We start from the raw sequence: 15,920 nt of genomic DNA on the forward strand, positions 1-15,920 counted from the left end.
GGTATGAAGACAAATGAGATTTAAATGAGGTAGTTATCCCAAGCTTAAAGCAGGTGTTCAGTCTAGGAGTCATCATAAATATTGGGTTTAAAATATCTCTTCCCTTTGCCATTGGAATGTTATGAATTTGAATGCTCGGGACGTTTGAATAAAATATTTTAGTGAAGGATGATTGTCATTGTTTGGTTGGAGTGTATCCCTTTTTCTATTTCTATTCTCATCATCGGTGGAATTACTAATAAATTAAATAAATAAAATGTAGAGGAATCGTCCTATATAGAACAGTTAGTGGGTATTATTTATTAGTCATTCACATAGAAGTTACAGTCTTAAGCAGTGGCGGCCCGTACATAAGCACTGTGACATGCAGCACCCCGAAGGAAAAAGTGAAAAAATTTAATTTTGTTTGTGTTTATAAATAATAACAATGCTTACAACATTATATAAATACAATACTGCATGCTAAAGGTTACAGCTGATGTTTCGACAGTGATTGAATAGTTAATAATTGGAATTGTTCGATTAACGCTTTAGATTACGAAACAAATGCACTGCGATCTGACGCCGATATTCGTTTGCTCTTGTCATTGCACGGTTACGTCATTCCCAACTGTAACTGCTCAAACGGAAGTGTATTTTTAGTAAGCTTACGTGCCTTATTTCTGTGAGATTTGAAACGTTTATTATTGGTGAACTATTTTTTGTAAATCTTATTTTATTTTGTTAACATAACATATAATTATTTATTTATAATAGATACAAGGATGAATTATGACGATTGTCACCACTGTTGAAAATATGAAAAGAATTATTTTTTCAATTATCGTTACACGAAACAAATGCACTGCGAGCTTACGCCGATATTCGTTTGCGCTTGTCATTGCTATTGATACGAAACTTTTATTATTGGTCTTTGATATGTAAATTTATTTATTAATAAATTCGTTACTGATTAGGGAAAAAAGGTTTTTTTTTTTTTTTTTTTTTTTTGTATATGCAGCACCCCCACCTAAAATTTTCACCGCCGCCACTGGTCTTAAGACTTCACAGTTTTGTTCAAATCTTACAGCTTAATAAGAAAGTTATGAACTTCACGCTCTGCGGGTACAGCGGGTGACCTAATACTTTCAATCTTCACGTCAGTTGTAAGCCAGACTGAAAAACAAATGTCGCTGCTTGTTTTCAGTTTTTGGTGATTTTCTTCAACGAAATAAGATTTCAAAATGGAGGAAGAATCTAACTCAGGTCGGATATTGCATGTAATGCAAGACCACATGTTTCACGAAGTATCCGACCTTATGGAAAAAAGTATGGGTGGTTAGTTTCTCAACCCCCCCCTCCTCCCCAAACCTGAAACCTATCATTGAAATGACAAGTTGCTCGTATAATACGACAATTCTGTAGTTTCAGAACAGCCAGAACTTTAATCTAGTCCTATTCATATTTTAATTTGCAAAGAAAGATGCATGGCATAAAGCCCCGACCACCTAGTGTCATGTTTAGTAACTTTCAAAGAAAATGTAGATTTTTTTTTTTTTTTTTTTGTTATTGTTGCCAGCTTATCTTTCGAAATTTGAAATGTATAGGGAAAACAAAGAATAAATCTCGCAAACATTAAAAACACCTTTTTTCCCTCTCTTTTAAATAATGGGAACAAAGCTAAGAGCATCGTGAAATTTTCTTTTGGCTAAGCTCTTCTACATGGCATTTAAAAATGCTTGCTATGTAAGAAGATTAACAGATCGGGAATTAATATCTGAAATTGTTGCTCTGAGAACGACAGAAAATGCTTGCGCGCGCGCGCGCGCGTGTGTGTGTGCGTGCGTGCGCGCGCATGTAAGATGAAAGTAAGTAGTGCAAAGACGTTGCCTAAACAACAACAATTATCCTTTCAGCCATTTTTTTGTTTCATGTGGGCGTAATAACTAGAAGATGCCACAAATATTAAAATACAAACCAGATTTTGCGCAGTTACGATGTAGTTTTTTTTTTTTTTTCCCTTTTTAGTTACCCTTTTAAGTTTCCTTATGTGTATTGTTTACTTCGAGGTTTTCTCTAGGACATTTAGTACGTGGGCGATCAATCCGGAAACCATGCCCTAGAGATTAAACATGGCATGGCCGCTACAATTATTGGCTCCCCTTCCGTGCACTTAAAGTGCATGGAAGGGGGTGAAAACGAATTTAAAACTCTCGCGTCCTGCTGGAAAGATGCGGTTTCCAATACAGTCTAAGACGCTAGGAACTTTTATGATGGCTGTTGAACTAAGGTGAGTTAGCTGTTTTCAGAAGGGGTGAGAGGGGGGGGGGTTAATCAGCTAGAGAACACACACACACACACACGATTGGCGAGCATAATACACTTGCTTCATAGCATAAATTGCTTCGCTTGTAAATTCAAAGCAGCCAACCAACCAGTAGAGGAAGTTTCAAACAAACGAACAGTACAGTATGTAATTTAAAATTGGGGAGACAATTGTTATTTAAAATTGGGGAGACAATTGTTATTTAAAATTGGGGAGACAATTGTTATATTCGATGAAATCGAGAGGCAGAACTGCTATAATGCATATTGCATCATTCCATACACACTTTCGTACTCTCGGCTTACAGGCAATATCTTGCGCTATCGATTATAACTCATTTCCGATTACGAAGAGCGAATTTAAGACGATAATAAAAGGTGATTATACCTGCACTTCTCCCATACGGTATCCGCATTTATTTTTCTTTGTATTTCAAAGGATACCGCACATAAAACATGATAGTTATATGCAGTGGCGCACCCGGGGAGGGGGCCAAGGGGCCCTGGCCCCCTCCAAAAGAAAAAGGAAAAAAACACTAGAAAATTTTCCAAAAATCTTTTCCTAATTAAAATTCATTTTCTTTTTATTTATGTTGCGTCGTGTCTTCTATTTCTATACTACTTATGAATTAGCGATCATTGTAGATGCTCAGTCATAGGTCGTATGCGATGCGTAGTGTGTCTTCTCAAATCGTCTACTCAACTTCCCCCTCCCCCCAAAGATTAAATCTCGAGTGCTCGTCCCCCTCCTAGATTAAATCCTGAGTGCGCCACTGGTTATATGTATTTTTATGTAATCCCCCCCCTCCCCAAGAAAGTTTTACTTTGTTTATGTTTTGCGAAATCCGGAAACCCTGCTCTAGACACGAAGGAACTTCAGGTTTCCAATAAGCACGGTGGGAGGGGGGGGGGGTCACACCTCATGACAAAATTCACCTCCCACCTAAAAATTTTGCTGTTTTTTCCGTAGTTGCTCATATTGACAAATTTAAATGCACATGGACAGTTAAATTTATGTATTTCAGTTCATTTCAAAACTTAATCTCATGAATATAAAAAAAAATGCTAATTTTATATATATACACGAGTATATGTATTTATTTATTTTACTAAAAATATCAACAATGGATAATACATTTTGAATATAGCGCTAATAAAATCCGAATACCTGCAGATATTAAGTAGGAGAATAAACAACCCAAATCCAAGCAAGTGAAATTAATCAAATCTATTGCACGATTTCACAAGAATAATTGGTAACGAGGAGCTACTTGGGGAATGACGAGAGATTCTTTGAAACAAATCCCTGCTCAGCAGGATTCATCTTTGAAAACTACGGCTCTGCTTCCCAAGCTGCTATAGTTTATTATAATATGGAGTAATTAATTACAACATTTAATCATCGCAATCATTTTTACAATTAATCTTTACGCTAAATTTTAATTATAAATATTTATATTTAAATTACAATCAATAATAAATATGAATTTTGGAATTAAATTATTTTGGCTTTCGAATATTTAAAAATGTTGAATTTTTAAAGTGTGCAAATTTAATTAGAAATAATTGTATGATTATTAAACGGTTTGCTCGAAGTTTAAAACCACTTGAGATAGCACGGATGAATTTTAAAAAATGAACCATCGGTGAAGATAAATCAGACAGACTCAAATTATGTGATTTGTAAAACTATTTTTAATATCAATAACTTATACAATTATATTTAAACTAAATAACTTTGTATTAATAAATAAGTTTATATGATATCATGGCAGCAACCCTGTGTGCTCATTGAGATAAAAATATAATCGATTGCTTCTTCTGCTGTATCGTTGAAGATTTTTTCGCCTTTTAAAAATTGTCCGATAGGAGCAGCTCCCCCGCCCGCCCCCTTCTTCATACAGTTCTTTAGCCGGCTTCCCTTCCCACCTCCACTGATACCAGTCACCGATTTATAATACATAATACGCAGCCAACCACTATCAACGATTTCTGTATTCAACCACAGTTATTTTGACGGTGTTAATAAAAGATTCGAGAATGATATTCTCTAATCTTTTATTAACGTTTTATTATTTAAAAAGTCGAGAATAATATTCAGTTTTCATGAAACGAGTTCGAGTTCATATTAGTGGAACAAATCCAGTCCAACCATCTAGTTTCCGTTGATCCTAATTCTCTGTTTAGTATCTTCCTAACGAAAAAATAAGTATTCCCGGACAAAAACCCCTCCGTCGGGTCAACTTATTCCATTTTCATATTTATTGGCAGTAAATTTAAAACAGCATATATTTTAACCCCCCCCCCCTCTCGTTTCATTTAGATAATTGCAAATCGCCTTCAGTTTTATTAATAAAATATAAGATTACTTGAAAAGTGAAATATAGAAAAATCTTAAATATTTCTTTGTTGCATCTTTGTATTTCCCGCCTTATTCGCCTTCCTTTTCTACATAATTGCCTCGTGAAGAGTCCCCTAACCTCCTTAACTTCTCTTTGGCACCGTACAAGGACAACGCTCCGTATTTGCAATTTGACAGTCGGAGGTGAACAGCTGGTACGCCTTTCCTCCACCATTTTTTTTTCTTTGCTTCACCCCCCCCCCCCCCCTCTTGAGGTGACATTCGAACATCTGCACTTTTGACCTTGTGTGCGTTTGCTTGTTTGTTAATATCACTCGCCACCTAAGACGGGAAACGTTAAAACAAGAAGCAAAAAGCATCGTACTGTCGCATGAACAGTTGACCGCATTATGAGATTCGAATATTACGCGTCTGTTATTTCCTTTCGGGGCATTTTCGTCTTCACAAAGGGTGTTTCCAACCCACACAAACAAAAGTAGGGCGGTTTACGCTCCCTTCTTGAACTGGACGCTTCACCTGGGCAAACACTCCGGCAACATTTATTGAAAGCCCGTGTTTCCGCGCATGCGCACACAATAGACGGAGAAGGAGAGACACACACACACTCGCAACTCCTGGAAACTGGCGCTGCTGGAACATACTGGCTGACCTAACGGTCGGCTGAACAGTCGACTAGAGTCAGTGCGCGTAGAGAGCGTGGCTCGTAGTGTGTGTGCACATCTGTTGCGACTCTGCCGCGGTCGTGTGTCGGCCCTTCCGCAATGTTGCTGGAGTGAAGTCTTTTCGCCCGTCAACTTTTATAAGTTCTCGTTTTTTTTTTTTTTTTTCGTTATATTTGTGATGTTTTACATGACGATGGATATACGATGGAAATTGACTGTGGTCCTCACAGGACTTTTTCTCCTACAGGTGGTGGTGGCCGACTCGTCAGCTCAAGGTAGGTAACATATGTAAACAATGCAAGAGTGCATTGGGAAGTAAGCATGCAGTTGAGCAAACCGGTACTAATTCTGTTCTCTGTAGGGTAAGGGAAGTCTTATCCAGCCATTGTACATTACTGAATCGTAACCAGTTTTCTGATGCCCTCTTGCTCCTTTGTGTTTGGCTGTCAGCGCGAAATTTACTGTAATCCCGTGAGAAGAGGAAGTAAGATTTCTTTTACTCCAGCCTGATTCTGTGCATCCTTTTCGTGATTCTCTCAATGATGGGTGATAATATGATACACAGTGGGGGACCATCTTCAAACTTTAATTCATTTTTAATAGACGAATAATTCTAATATCAAGTACATTCTAGCAGTGCCGACTTGTCTAACCCTACGTTGCTTATGGTGACTTGTTATTCCGGAAAAACATACGACGTCAGCAAGACCCCCCCCTTTTCTATTCCCCCTATTCCTCTTCTTCTGAGTAAAGTGGTTGTAGGGCCTCAGCTGGTTTAAGTTAACCTAGTTTTCTTAAGGAAAGTTTTGGCCTTAGCCTAAGGCTCATACATGCGGCCGTTATGCCAGCCGGGTGCTCACTTCAAGAAATTCCTACGAGGCTCCGTTTGTGATTGATCTACGGTGACACTGGATAGCATAAAGTTGCCGATTGGCTAGTGCTGCTCCTGCGTTTTGATGGCTGGACAGATCTTCTCATCATCCCCCCCCCCCCTCAATTTTTCTTTCTCTTAACATCAGTCTTCATGTCGCGTCGAAAAGTCACTTTGTCGATATTGGTCTTGCGGCATAGCGAGGCCAAAGAGATCGCACATGGACGAACTAGAACCAGATCAATTGAGGGTTTTACTATTTTATGAAGGCGGTTAGATTTCCGGATATTCGTAGACTATACAGTCGGATTACTATGACATTATTTATTTCTTATGTACGGGATGATTGTCTTTTCTTTTCTCTCTCTCTCGCTCGAGCTCTCATTTGGCCTCTCCCTTTATGAAATTGGGTTTTTAATATTTAAGTTGTATTGCAGCTTTGTAGCAAGATATGAAATATAATCCATGAATTATATAGATTATTTGACAAAATTGAATTTATTTAATCTTTAACCAGAGCACTAAAATCTCGTCTCAACATGATTGCCAAATACCAGTTTGTAGAAATATCTTTGTTGACACTTGTATTAAATTATGCACAGAATTCATGTATAATGTGAAAAGCTATTTATAAACTGTAGTACGTTTTATGCAGATAAATCTTATGATATTGTATCAACATTAATTTTTGTGATGATTTGAAATTAAATTTTCCAAATATGCCCACATTTAGAATGACTATTGAATTAAAATATTATTTTTTACGTAAAGCAATATAGACATCCAATGTTTCGAATGATCCGCTGGTGATGTAATAATAATACATTTATTCGCGTTCAGTTCTCTTAGAGCGCATGCGTATACTGGAGCAAGCCTTAATCACTAGTAGTGCAGGAATGCGCTGACCACCGTTAGTCGCTGTTTGTAGAAGGAATGGAAGAGGTTGTTAACAGAGGTCTAAGAAGAATATTGTCGTGTCTTAAACTTATTAAGGCACTATAAGTGTTAACACCTTAAAAGATATGGGAAATACTTCAATTTCCCATATCAATTCTTCAATTCGAACAGTAATATTGCAATTGTTAATGTGTTTTTTAATGCGAAAGCTTTTAAAGGAAACCATTACCATTTCGGTAATGTGTCTGAATCGCCAAAATAATTTAAATTCAACAGCACCCTATATTTATTTAAATCAATATGAATGAATGATAATTTAGTAAACAATGAGAGAAAAAGTAGGATAATATCTGTTCGAATATTTCTTATTTTGGTCGTGAATTGCAATAATGGTTTTGTATAATTGCTTCAGATTTAAAAATATGGAAATGTAAATCTTTTCCCAGTCTATTATTCGCAATCAAACAATGCGGCATTTTCTACTAAGCATTGTTGTAAAGTAATTAAAAAAGTTACCATAGCAACGAACGATAATGAAAGTGCTGCCACTTTTTTATTTATATTTTATTTATTTTTATTTAAGCGTTCTGCACAGATCCATTCTTGCATTACATCACTTAGCACTTATGTACAATAAGTGCATGCTGTCGACTATTTAAGTATGACTACGTGGATCCATACATAAGTGAATGCGTGTCGACCATTAAGAATTGTCCGTCTATTTTGCTGCTTTGTGTGAGGTAGAAGAGAGAGAGAGAGAGAGAGCAGCCTCTCCGACCATTGAACGTAGCCAGCAATCGATCTGCATTCTCTTCTGTCCTTTTTTTTTTATTTTTATTTTTTTTTATTTTATCAACGACATGGTAGTTGTACGGGCATCCAGGTCTTCCGCTATCACAAAAAATAATCAGATTAAGTGAAGAAAGATTCTAGTCTAAGCTGTAATTATATAATTCAGCAGTATTTGAAAGATAAATTCTCGATTGGAAACTACGCTCAACTTTAGAAGTAAAAACAAAATAAAAAGAAGAGTCGAAGTCTACTTGAATCCGTCTATCCTGGCGACAATGGGTCACTTGTTATAGGTTTAGAATTGGCGGTCATTATTGCACTTTCGTTTGTGATGGGCCATTGAGTTTAAAGCCTTTTCTCAACCGTGAAATCTGTTCTGGACCAGGATCTTCACTTTTCCTACAAAAATCGATAGACATACAATAGATGGCGAGAAGCATTAAATGACTTCTATTGGCCCTATGAGTCGCTTTTTCTTCTTTAGAGAACATTTCATGTCTTTGTGAGGCAATGTTGGTTTTGACATACGTACAGCAGTAGGTAAGCTTTATAATAACCTTTTCAGTACAAAAATAACTGAAAAATCTCCTCTTTATTGTTACAAAAGATGTTATTTTAAAAGTTGCTCTTGACAAAAAGCAGCTTTTTTTGAAGGCTTCTGAGTCAGTAGCGTTGTTAAACTATCACCCCCACGAAGTCCTATAGGAGATTTCTAAGAAATATTTTAACAAAAACCAAATCAAACTTATACTCTGATTAAATGCACGATAGTAGAACATTTTAAGCTATTTAAACATGATATTGTTGAATAAAAGTTTATCATATAGCATATATTTTGAGTTGCTCTGAGATGTACACTTTTCATTTCTCGCCATTCGAAGTATTTCACAAGACCTTTCATTATTAATATTAACAGCTGTTATTCTGCGTTTCAACAATGGCAATTTAATTTTATTGTCAATAACAATCGACGCTGTAATTGTCGTTATGGAGATGGTGGAAACGTGCTCTAGTGTTGCTGAGAGAACTCTTGATTGCAACAATCATTCTGATTTTCTTGTTCTAATGCAAATATTCTGTAATAGCGATGGGACTCTATTGTGGTGTGGGCAAATTTAAAAACACAATTTCATGTGAAGTTTTAAAATTACTTCAAGCAATGTCTAATAATCCTCTGAAATCATGGTTACAATTCAATAAATCAATTTTATTGACAATGACATAACGCATCGTTTTATTTATCGATTTTATGCGAATTCTTCCCGCAAAAGGTTGAAGATTTATACCACTGGAATTCTCTTTTTTTTTTTATTTGGGTACTAGTTAAAATAAATTTATTAATACACAAATAAATTTACTAATACTCAAAATTTATGTATTAGTTAAAATGCTGCAGTTAAAATTTTATTTTAACTGCAGCATGCATTATTTTTATGCAGAAAAGCTGTTATCTAATTCTTTTATTAGTGTGACATTCCTGGATATTATTATATCTACGCGTTGAATCAGCTGTGCGATAATTGTTCCTTTGGGCATATGATTAGCGCATTTATTATAAAAATAAACATTTTATCTCAGATGATTCGTAGATAATAGCCGTCTGCATCGAACCATATTGGAATGATAATTAATTACGGTAGTTTGATATTCTATTTTTCGATTTTTCTTTTGATAGTGTCTTCGATATTCTCGTTAGAGTGTCGTTTAGATGGTTCAGTCGTTGCGCAATTTTTCGGCGTAGTTCTTGAGCTCTTGCTTGAATATTAACGTTCTGTTGGCACATTTCCAACCATCTGTTATATCTCCTATTTGAATGGTCGGTTTGCGTAGAAGTCTACACTTCAACTTTTGACGTATTTTAATAATTAAATTGTCGATAAAAAATGAAATTTATTCTGAATGTTTTAATTTCACTGGGACATAGTGTTATCTTTCAGTAACTCGCTCCAACATTACTGTTAAATAAGTCAGTCGTTAACATTTTGCCAACACTTGTCTTGTTCAACTATCCTGAATAATCGAGTAGATTTATCTAGACTTGTGTATTAAAACACCAGTAGCGCCCTCTCTCGAAGTACACGTTTATTGGAATAAAATTATTATATACAACACGTGATATTATATATATCACTATTATATACAACTTTTTATTTCAAAATATATTATGAAGAAAATTCTAAGAAAGAGAATTCCCAGTTTTTATTATGAAAGAATTCAAAAGTGGCGTTTATTTTTGGAAAAATATTTCAAATACATGGAAATGAAGCCTTATTTCAAGTTAAATAAACTTGTGTAAGAAAATAGAGGGGTTTTATTATTTTACTGATTATGTCAAATATTTTTTTCAATTATTTTATTGGAGCAATAATTAATGAATATATAACAAGAAAAAAACTTTATATTAAATATTTATTTTTAAAATAATTTAAAAAGTCTTAAAGTTTTAAAATACTTTTGAAGATTTAGTATTTAATTAATATTTGTAAAACTTCCTAAATCGAATTTAATATTTTCATATGCATGGGATTTAATCTTTAAATCTTGAGCAGGTTTAATGCACTGTACATTATTGCACAGCATTAAGTCTCTGAAGTATTAAAAATTACTGACTCAGTTTTTCACTTAAATATAATTTTATTTTAAAATATTTTAATATACTTTTTTAATTATCTTGAAGTACTCTATTATACAGTTGAACTTCATTGTAGCAGATACCATTATAACAAACTTGCTCACTATAAGAAAGTCCTGATCCCTATAGGTATAATGTGTATCTGTGGGGATTAGGACAGAGAAATTCACTACATCAAACTATCCAAGAGTATAACAAACTTTCTGTTGTTTCTACCGGTTTGATATAGTGAGAGTAGACTGTACTATGTCTCAGGTATATTGACAAGAACAATACATTCATATGTTTATTGACTTCTGAACTATCGGTCGAAGGAGTTGAACTGTATCAAGTAACTATCAGCATCACCAGCTTTAATTTAAATAAGCCTCCAGTGTCACTTAATGAAATGACACTTCAGGCATATTTAGAGATGCCTGTGGTGTCATTTAAAGTAATTGTAATGTCTGTTATCCCTTAAGACTTAAGTTTGTTAATTATAGGTGTTACGAGTAGCTGACGAATATTTTTTTTCACCTTAAGTTTATTTATTAAACATATCGGTCTTGAAATGTACTTGAATATATCGCTTGACCTGACTAAGACTATTGCCATTTCTCCCAAGTATATAGGTAATTATTGTTATTTCATTCTTCAAATAACTCGGAGCGCAGCTCTTAAAGTATAATATGATAATCCTAATCAATTTTTCGTGCTCTTAACTACCTTCTTTCCCTAAACGAAAATTACTTCACTCATACTATCTTGACTTCCCACATGATTGCAGTAATTATGCTCACATCCCTGTGTTTATATTGCGTAATATGGCCTTGTGTCCATATTATTAACTAGTCATTGCTAGATATCTGTTCTCGTAGACAAAAGCTTTGTTATATCTTACGAAACGCTATTAATCATGAATTATTTTGTAACTGTCATGGATTTTTAAATTTAAGGGAATTTTCCAGAAGCGAATAATATTTTCGTTATTAGAATTGGTATTATTATACTGTACAGTGTGATCAATATAACAGTAAGTATATACAGTATAACAATTGGTATCGTTAATAATCCCATTGTTGTCTTGATCAAGACAACAATGGCCAATGAAAAAAGAAGTAATATTTTTATCATTTAGAGCTTTGGAATGTGTAGAAAGCAAAAACAAAAAAGTTTTTAAGTCAGATTTGTATTAGTGTATAATTGAAAAAATAAAAATAAAAATTATACCAAAGAAAAGACAACTGATGATTAAACTGGCGCCACTCGCTAGACAGTGGTCTGGGCTTTCCCTGATTTCAGACATGAGATGTCCATTCATATTTACGACACTTTGTGTATTTTTGAAACAGAAGACCTCATTCCCAAATGGCAACATTTTAGCAGCGAGTTCTGATAAAGCTGTTTCCTTTTTTATGCGAAAAGTGAGATTGTTAGTTTGCAAATGTACTTTTCAAAAATTTTTTTCCAAAGAAGTACCCATAAATTTCGTTTTTTTTTTCCTTTTTTTTCACGTCATGCAACCACTGAACTCATGAATATACGCATCGCTGTAATCTCCATCCAGTACTGAATGAAAAAAAAAAAAAAAGTTTAATTATAAATCAACTTCCTTTTTCTTTCATCACTTACCATTTTCCCATGCAGTGCTCTGCAGGTTTATACGCTTACCCTCAGCGTCTGATGTAGGAGCAGTACTCCACGCAGCTCCACAACAGGGGGAGAGTCTACGTTTCCCATCTACTTCTTTGTTCTCAACACTTCCTGTGTCTTCCTCTTTTGTACTCAGACGACTTGCTTTCTTACTTGACCTTAGAAACAACTTCCGTCCCACTTCTTAGAGGTGAATTGTCTGTCGGTTACCGTTCTAGTCATAAATTAACATGTCACTAACCGAAAAGTGTTTTTCGTTGGCTTATTTTCCTACGGCTGTCAATAATCTTAGTTGTACAATAACTTCCGGCATTTAGAAAAAAATGCTGCGAATCTACCTTGAAAGTTTGGCGAGTTAATAAAATCTCAATTAGACCACAAAAAAAAAAAAAAAAAAATCCTAATCCGAACAATGGCACGCATGCGTCAGCGACTTGGGCGTAAAGGATTATGTTAACTAACTGACAAAGTGACACCACTTGGTGGAAGAAACTGTCACTTGGACAAATAAGGAAGATGCTATTCCTCGTAAGATAAACTCTCTAAAGAAAGGAGGTTGACTTTAGTTTAAATATTAATCTTATTGCTATTTGTTTGACTGGAGGCATTTAACGTGTTGGTTATTAAAACTTAATTTTTTATTGCACAATTGTGGTGTCATTCATTAAGGGGACCTAATGTATTACTAATAGAAAAGGAAAAACCACTTCGATAAAATAATTCCGGGCTATCATCATCATTATTTTTTGTAATATTTACGTCTGTCTAAATGTTCAAATGTCTTCTGCACTTTTATATTCGACTTTTGTTATTTTCTTCGACTCATTATCCCAATTTTTCGCTAATTACCAATCTTTTTTTCCCTCTCTCTCTTTCTCTGTCTTCCAAAACTGAACTAAACGATAATTTGCTGCATGCTTGTTTGCCTTAACTATATATAGTACTTAAAACAGACGTGCGGTTTGTACGTATAGGTTACTGCAATTAAACATGATTAATTGAAGCTTAATTAAGCAGCACTTATTATGATTTTTTTGTCATGCTTACTTTGTCGTGACAAGATGCTCATTTCTTTAAGGCGATGTCGCTTTTACCAAGCGATTATTTCAGAAAAAAAAAAGAGAGAAAAAGAAAGAGAGAAAATATTTTGACGAAGGCAAAGATCGATTAATTTTTTTTCTTCTGTTACTGTCGTGATATTTGTAATTATTTTATTTTCCTTATTTACTTACACTACCATATAATAGTGATAACTATGTGGTATTGGTATATAGATCATAATTTTGAAACGGACTACTTAAAGAAATAAAACATTATCATCAATTTGGCAGGTTTTAAATTTCTTTTTTTTTACCTATATTTTAATTAATGCAAGAAAATTAATTATTTAATATACAAAAAGAAAGAAAGCTTTATAGTAAATGTATATTCTTGAAATTAATTTAAAAATCCTAAAATTATAAAATATTTTTGAAAGTTTAGTGCCACACTAATTTATGAATATTTGCCAAACTTCCTAAATAGGATTTAATTTTTTTTATTAAATTAATATTAATTAAGGATCGGGGTTGAATCGACCGTGAGATCCGGTGATTAATACCCTTGGAGGGTAATGGATGGCAATGCTGTAGCCAGTGAAGTTCTAACTGAGGTTCGGCTACTGTTACCCTCCTGCCATGATCAGAGCCTTAATAGCTCAATAACACCTTATTCCAACACTGTCCTATAAAGATAACAGGGAAGATGAAAATCATTCTTGCTTCTCCCCTTTAAGCCAGTCGTTATAAGGATTAAATTAATACGAATTAATCTTTAATTTAAGCAGGTTTAATGTACGTATTATTTATTATTCATGCTAAATCTTTTCAAGCGTGGTTTTTACATAATAATATAATATTTGTATGTATTTATGGGTTTTATTGCTATTTATTTCACATATAAATGATATATTAATATTCATTTCACATATAAATTATTTTAATATACATAAACATCTATAATAATTTAATATGTATTATTTACTACAGGATTAAGCATATTATATTTTATGATATACAGCAATTCCTCGATTAATGCGTTCTTTAAAACAGGCGCATTAATCGAAAACGCACTAATCGAATATAATAACTTATGGAAAAAAAAGTACAATTCGTTCCTCAAATTTCTTTGTTGATTCTTATTTTTATTTTATTTTTTTATAAAAGAAGTCGAGTATCTCAGGGCCTACTTAAAGGAAAACCATGAAACATATTCAGAATATAAATTTATTATTTTACTTCTTAACAAAGAATTGAGAGCTAGCGTAATTGGGTTGGCAGTCTGTTTCTTTTTTTTTTTTTTTTTCATACAACTGACGGTATGGCCCTTTTGCAAACTGTACTGCTTCTCTCTTCATCAGGGTCAGCCTTTAAGCGTTGCTGCTTAAAAAATTCAATTGCACGAAACATATTTTCAAATTGTTTCTGTGAAATCTCTTTGGGCTTGTCAGTGATTATATTTTTTTCAGGATCTTCCCGATGTGTATCTAAATTTAGCAGGTCGGAATTACTCAGCTTCTCAGAATGAGATTTAATTAACTTAGATTCATTTGAAAAGCCTCTAAAATCATGTGTACAATGTGGAAGAATGTGCTCCATTTGGCCAGAAAAGTCTTGGAAGGTATTCGCTTCCAAAAAAAGGCCGGTTTCATCGACATTAAATTTTCTTCAAAATCTCTGGATAATTTGCTACCACCTCCTAATCTGCACTTGCAACTTAGCCTGTGATTCGAACATTTATAAAGGCTATTTCTCTTTTTGAAACGTTCAAACCACCCACATGGAATTCTTCATTTCCTTCATTGATAGCCCTTTCTTTCAAGGTTGCAAAGAGACTTAATGCTTTTGATTTAATAAGGTCGGTGCTTATCGGGATTCTTTTTTGGTTATAATCTTCGATCCATGTAGAAAGAAGTCTCTCTAATTCAATCATTATAATACTTTGATTTTGAGCGCATGCATGATGAACTTACCTTTCTCTTTGTATTCAGCAGCTTTCCTTAAAATTGCTCTTATAGTTGATTCACCCAAGTCGATTCACCATGCGAGTCCAGAGCAAAGATATGGTGAACCTATCTTTACTCTGGACTCGCCTTGTTCATTTTTCTTTATTATTTCAAGTTTTTCTTCCAATGAGATTACTTTTCGAATCATTTTCACACTTCCACTTTTTCGCTCACTAGTTCTTTTATTCATGATTAAAGGTTGGGAAAATACTTCAAAAAAAAAAAAAAAGTGAGAAAACAATTGCAAAGGAGGCACGAGATACCATCAGCAAGATGCTATGTAATTAGCAGACGACATAAATTTTGGTGGATATTTCGAACATAGCGTACATGGAAATGGTATAGTATGGCATTAAAAATAACTTTGCAAAATGTTTTTAATGGGCAACTAAATTATTTCATTCTGGTGAGTGATTTTTTAAAAATAGTTACCCATAAAAAATGTATAGATAGAAAATTTTTTAAATCTTTAACATTTATGTTTACGATGTATATAAGCACACTAATCGAATTTGGGTATAGAAAAAAAATGACGCATTAATTGGAAGTGCATTAATCGAGGGATTGCTGTGTCTTAAATTGGATTAAGCATATATGGTTTTCATTCGATCAATAGCAATATTTTAATAGAATAGAATTTTCGGATCAGCTGCATGCGAGCAGTGGTTATATATTTTTCCTCGGGCAGTTTTGTTGTATCCATAGGGGTTACTAGCAATCAGAAA

The 15,920-nt window shown here is 34.0% G+C and overlaps 1 protein-coding gene across 1 annotated transcript in view; it reads left to right on the top strand.

Moving 5' to 3' along the window:
• The first annotated feature begins 5,333 nt into the window (after positions 1-5,333).
• The window catches only part of LOC150099027 (uncharacterized), a 173,326-nt gene continuing 162,739 nt past the window's right edge, over positions 5,334-15,920 (top strand). The window contains exon 1 of the mRNA XM_090405110.1: positions 5,334-5,603. Coding sequence (XP_090261236.1) covers positions 5,507-5,603 — 97 coding nt within the window. The 5' untranslated portion in view covers positions 5,334-5,506. The remainder of the gene's footprint in view (positions 5,604-15,920) is intronic.

The sequence above is a fragment of the Typopeltis vanoorti genome, chromosome 15 (assembly GCF_054136105.1).
Source record: "Typopeltis vanoorti isolate ZY-2024b chromosome 15, IOZ_Tvanoo_1.0, whole genome shotgun sequence".
Classification (NCBI taxonomy): Eukaryota; Metazoa; Arthropoda; class Arachnida; order Uropygi; family Thelyphonidae; genus Typopeltis; species Typopeltis vanoorti.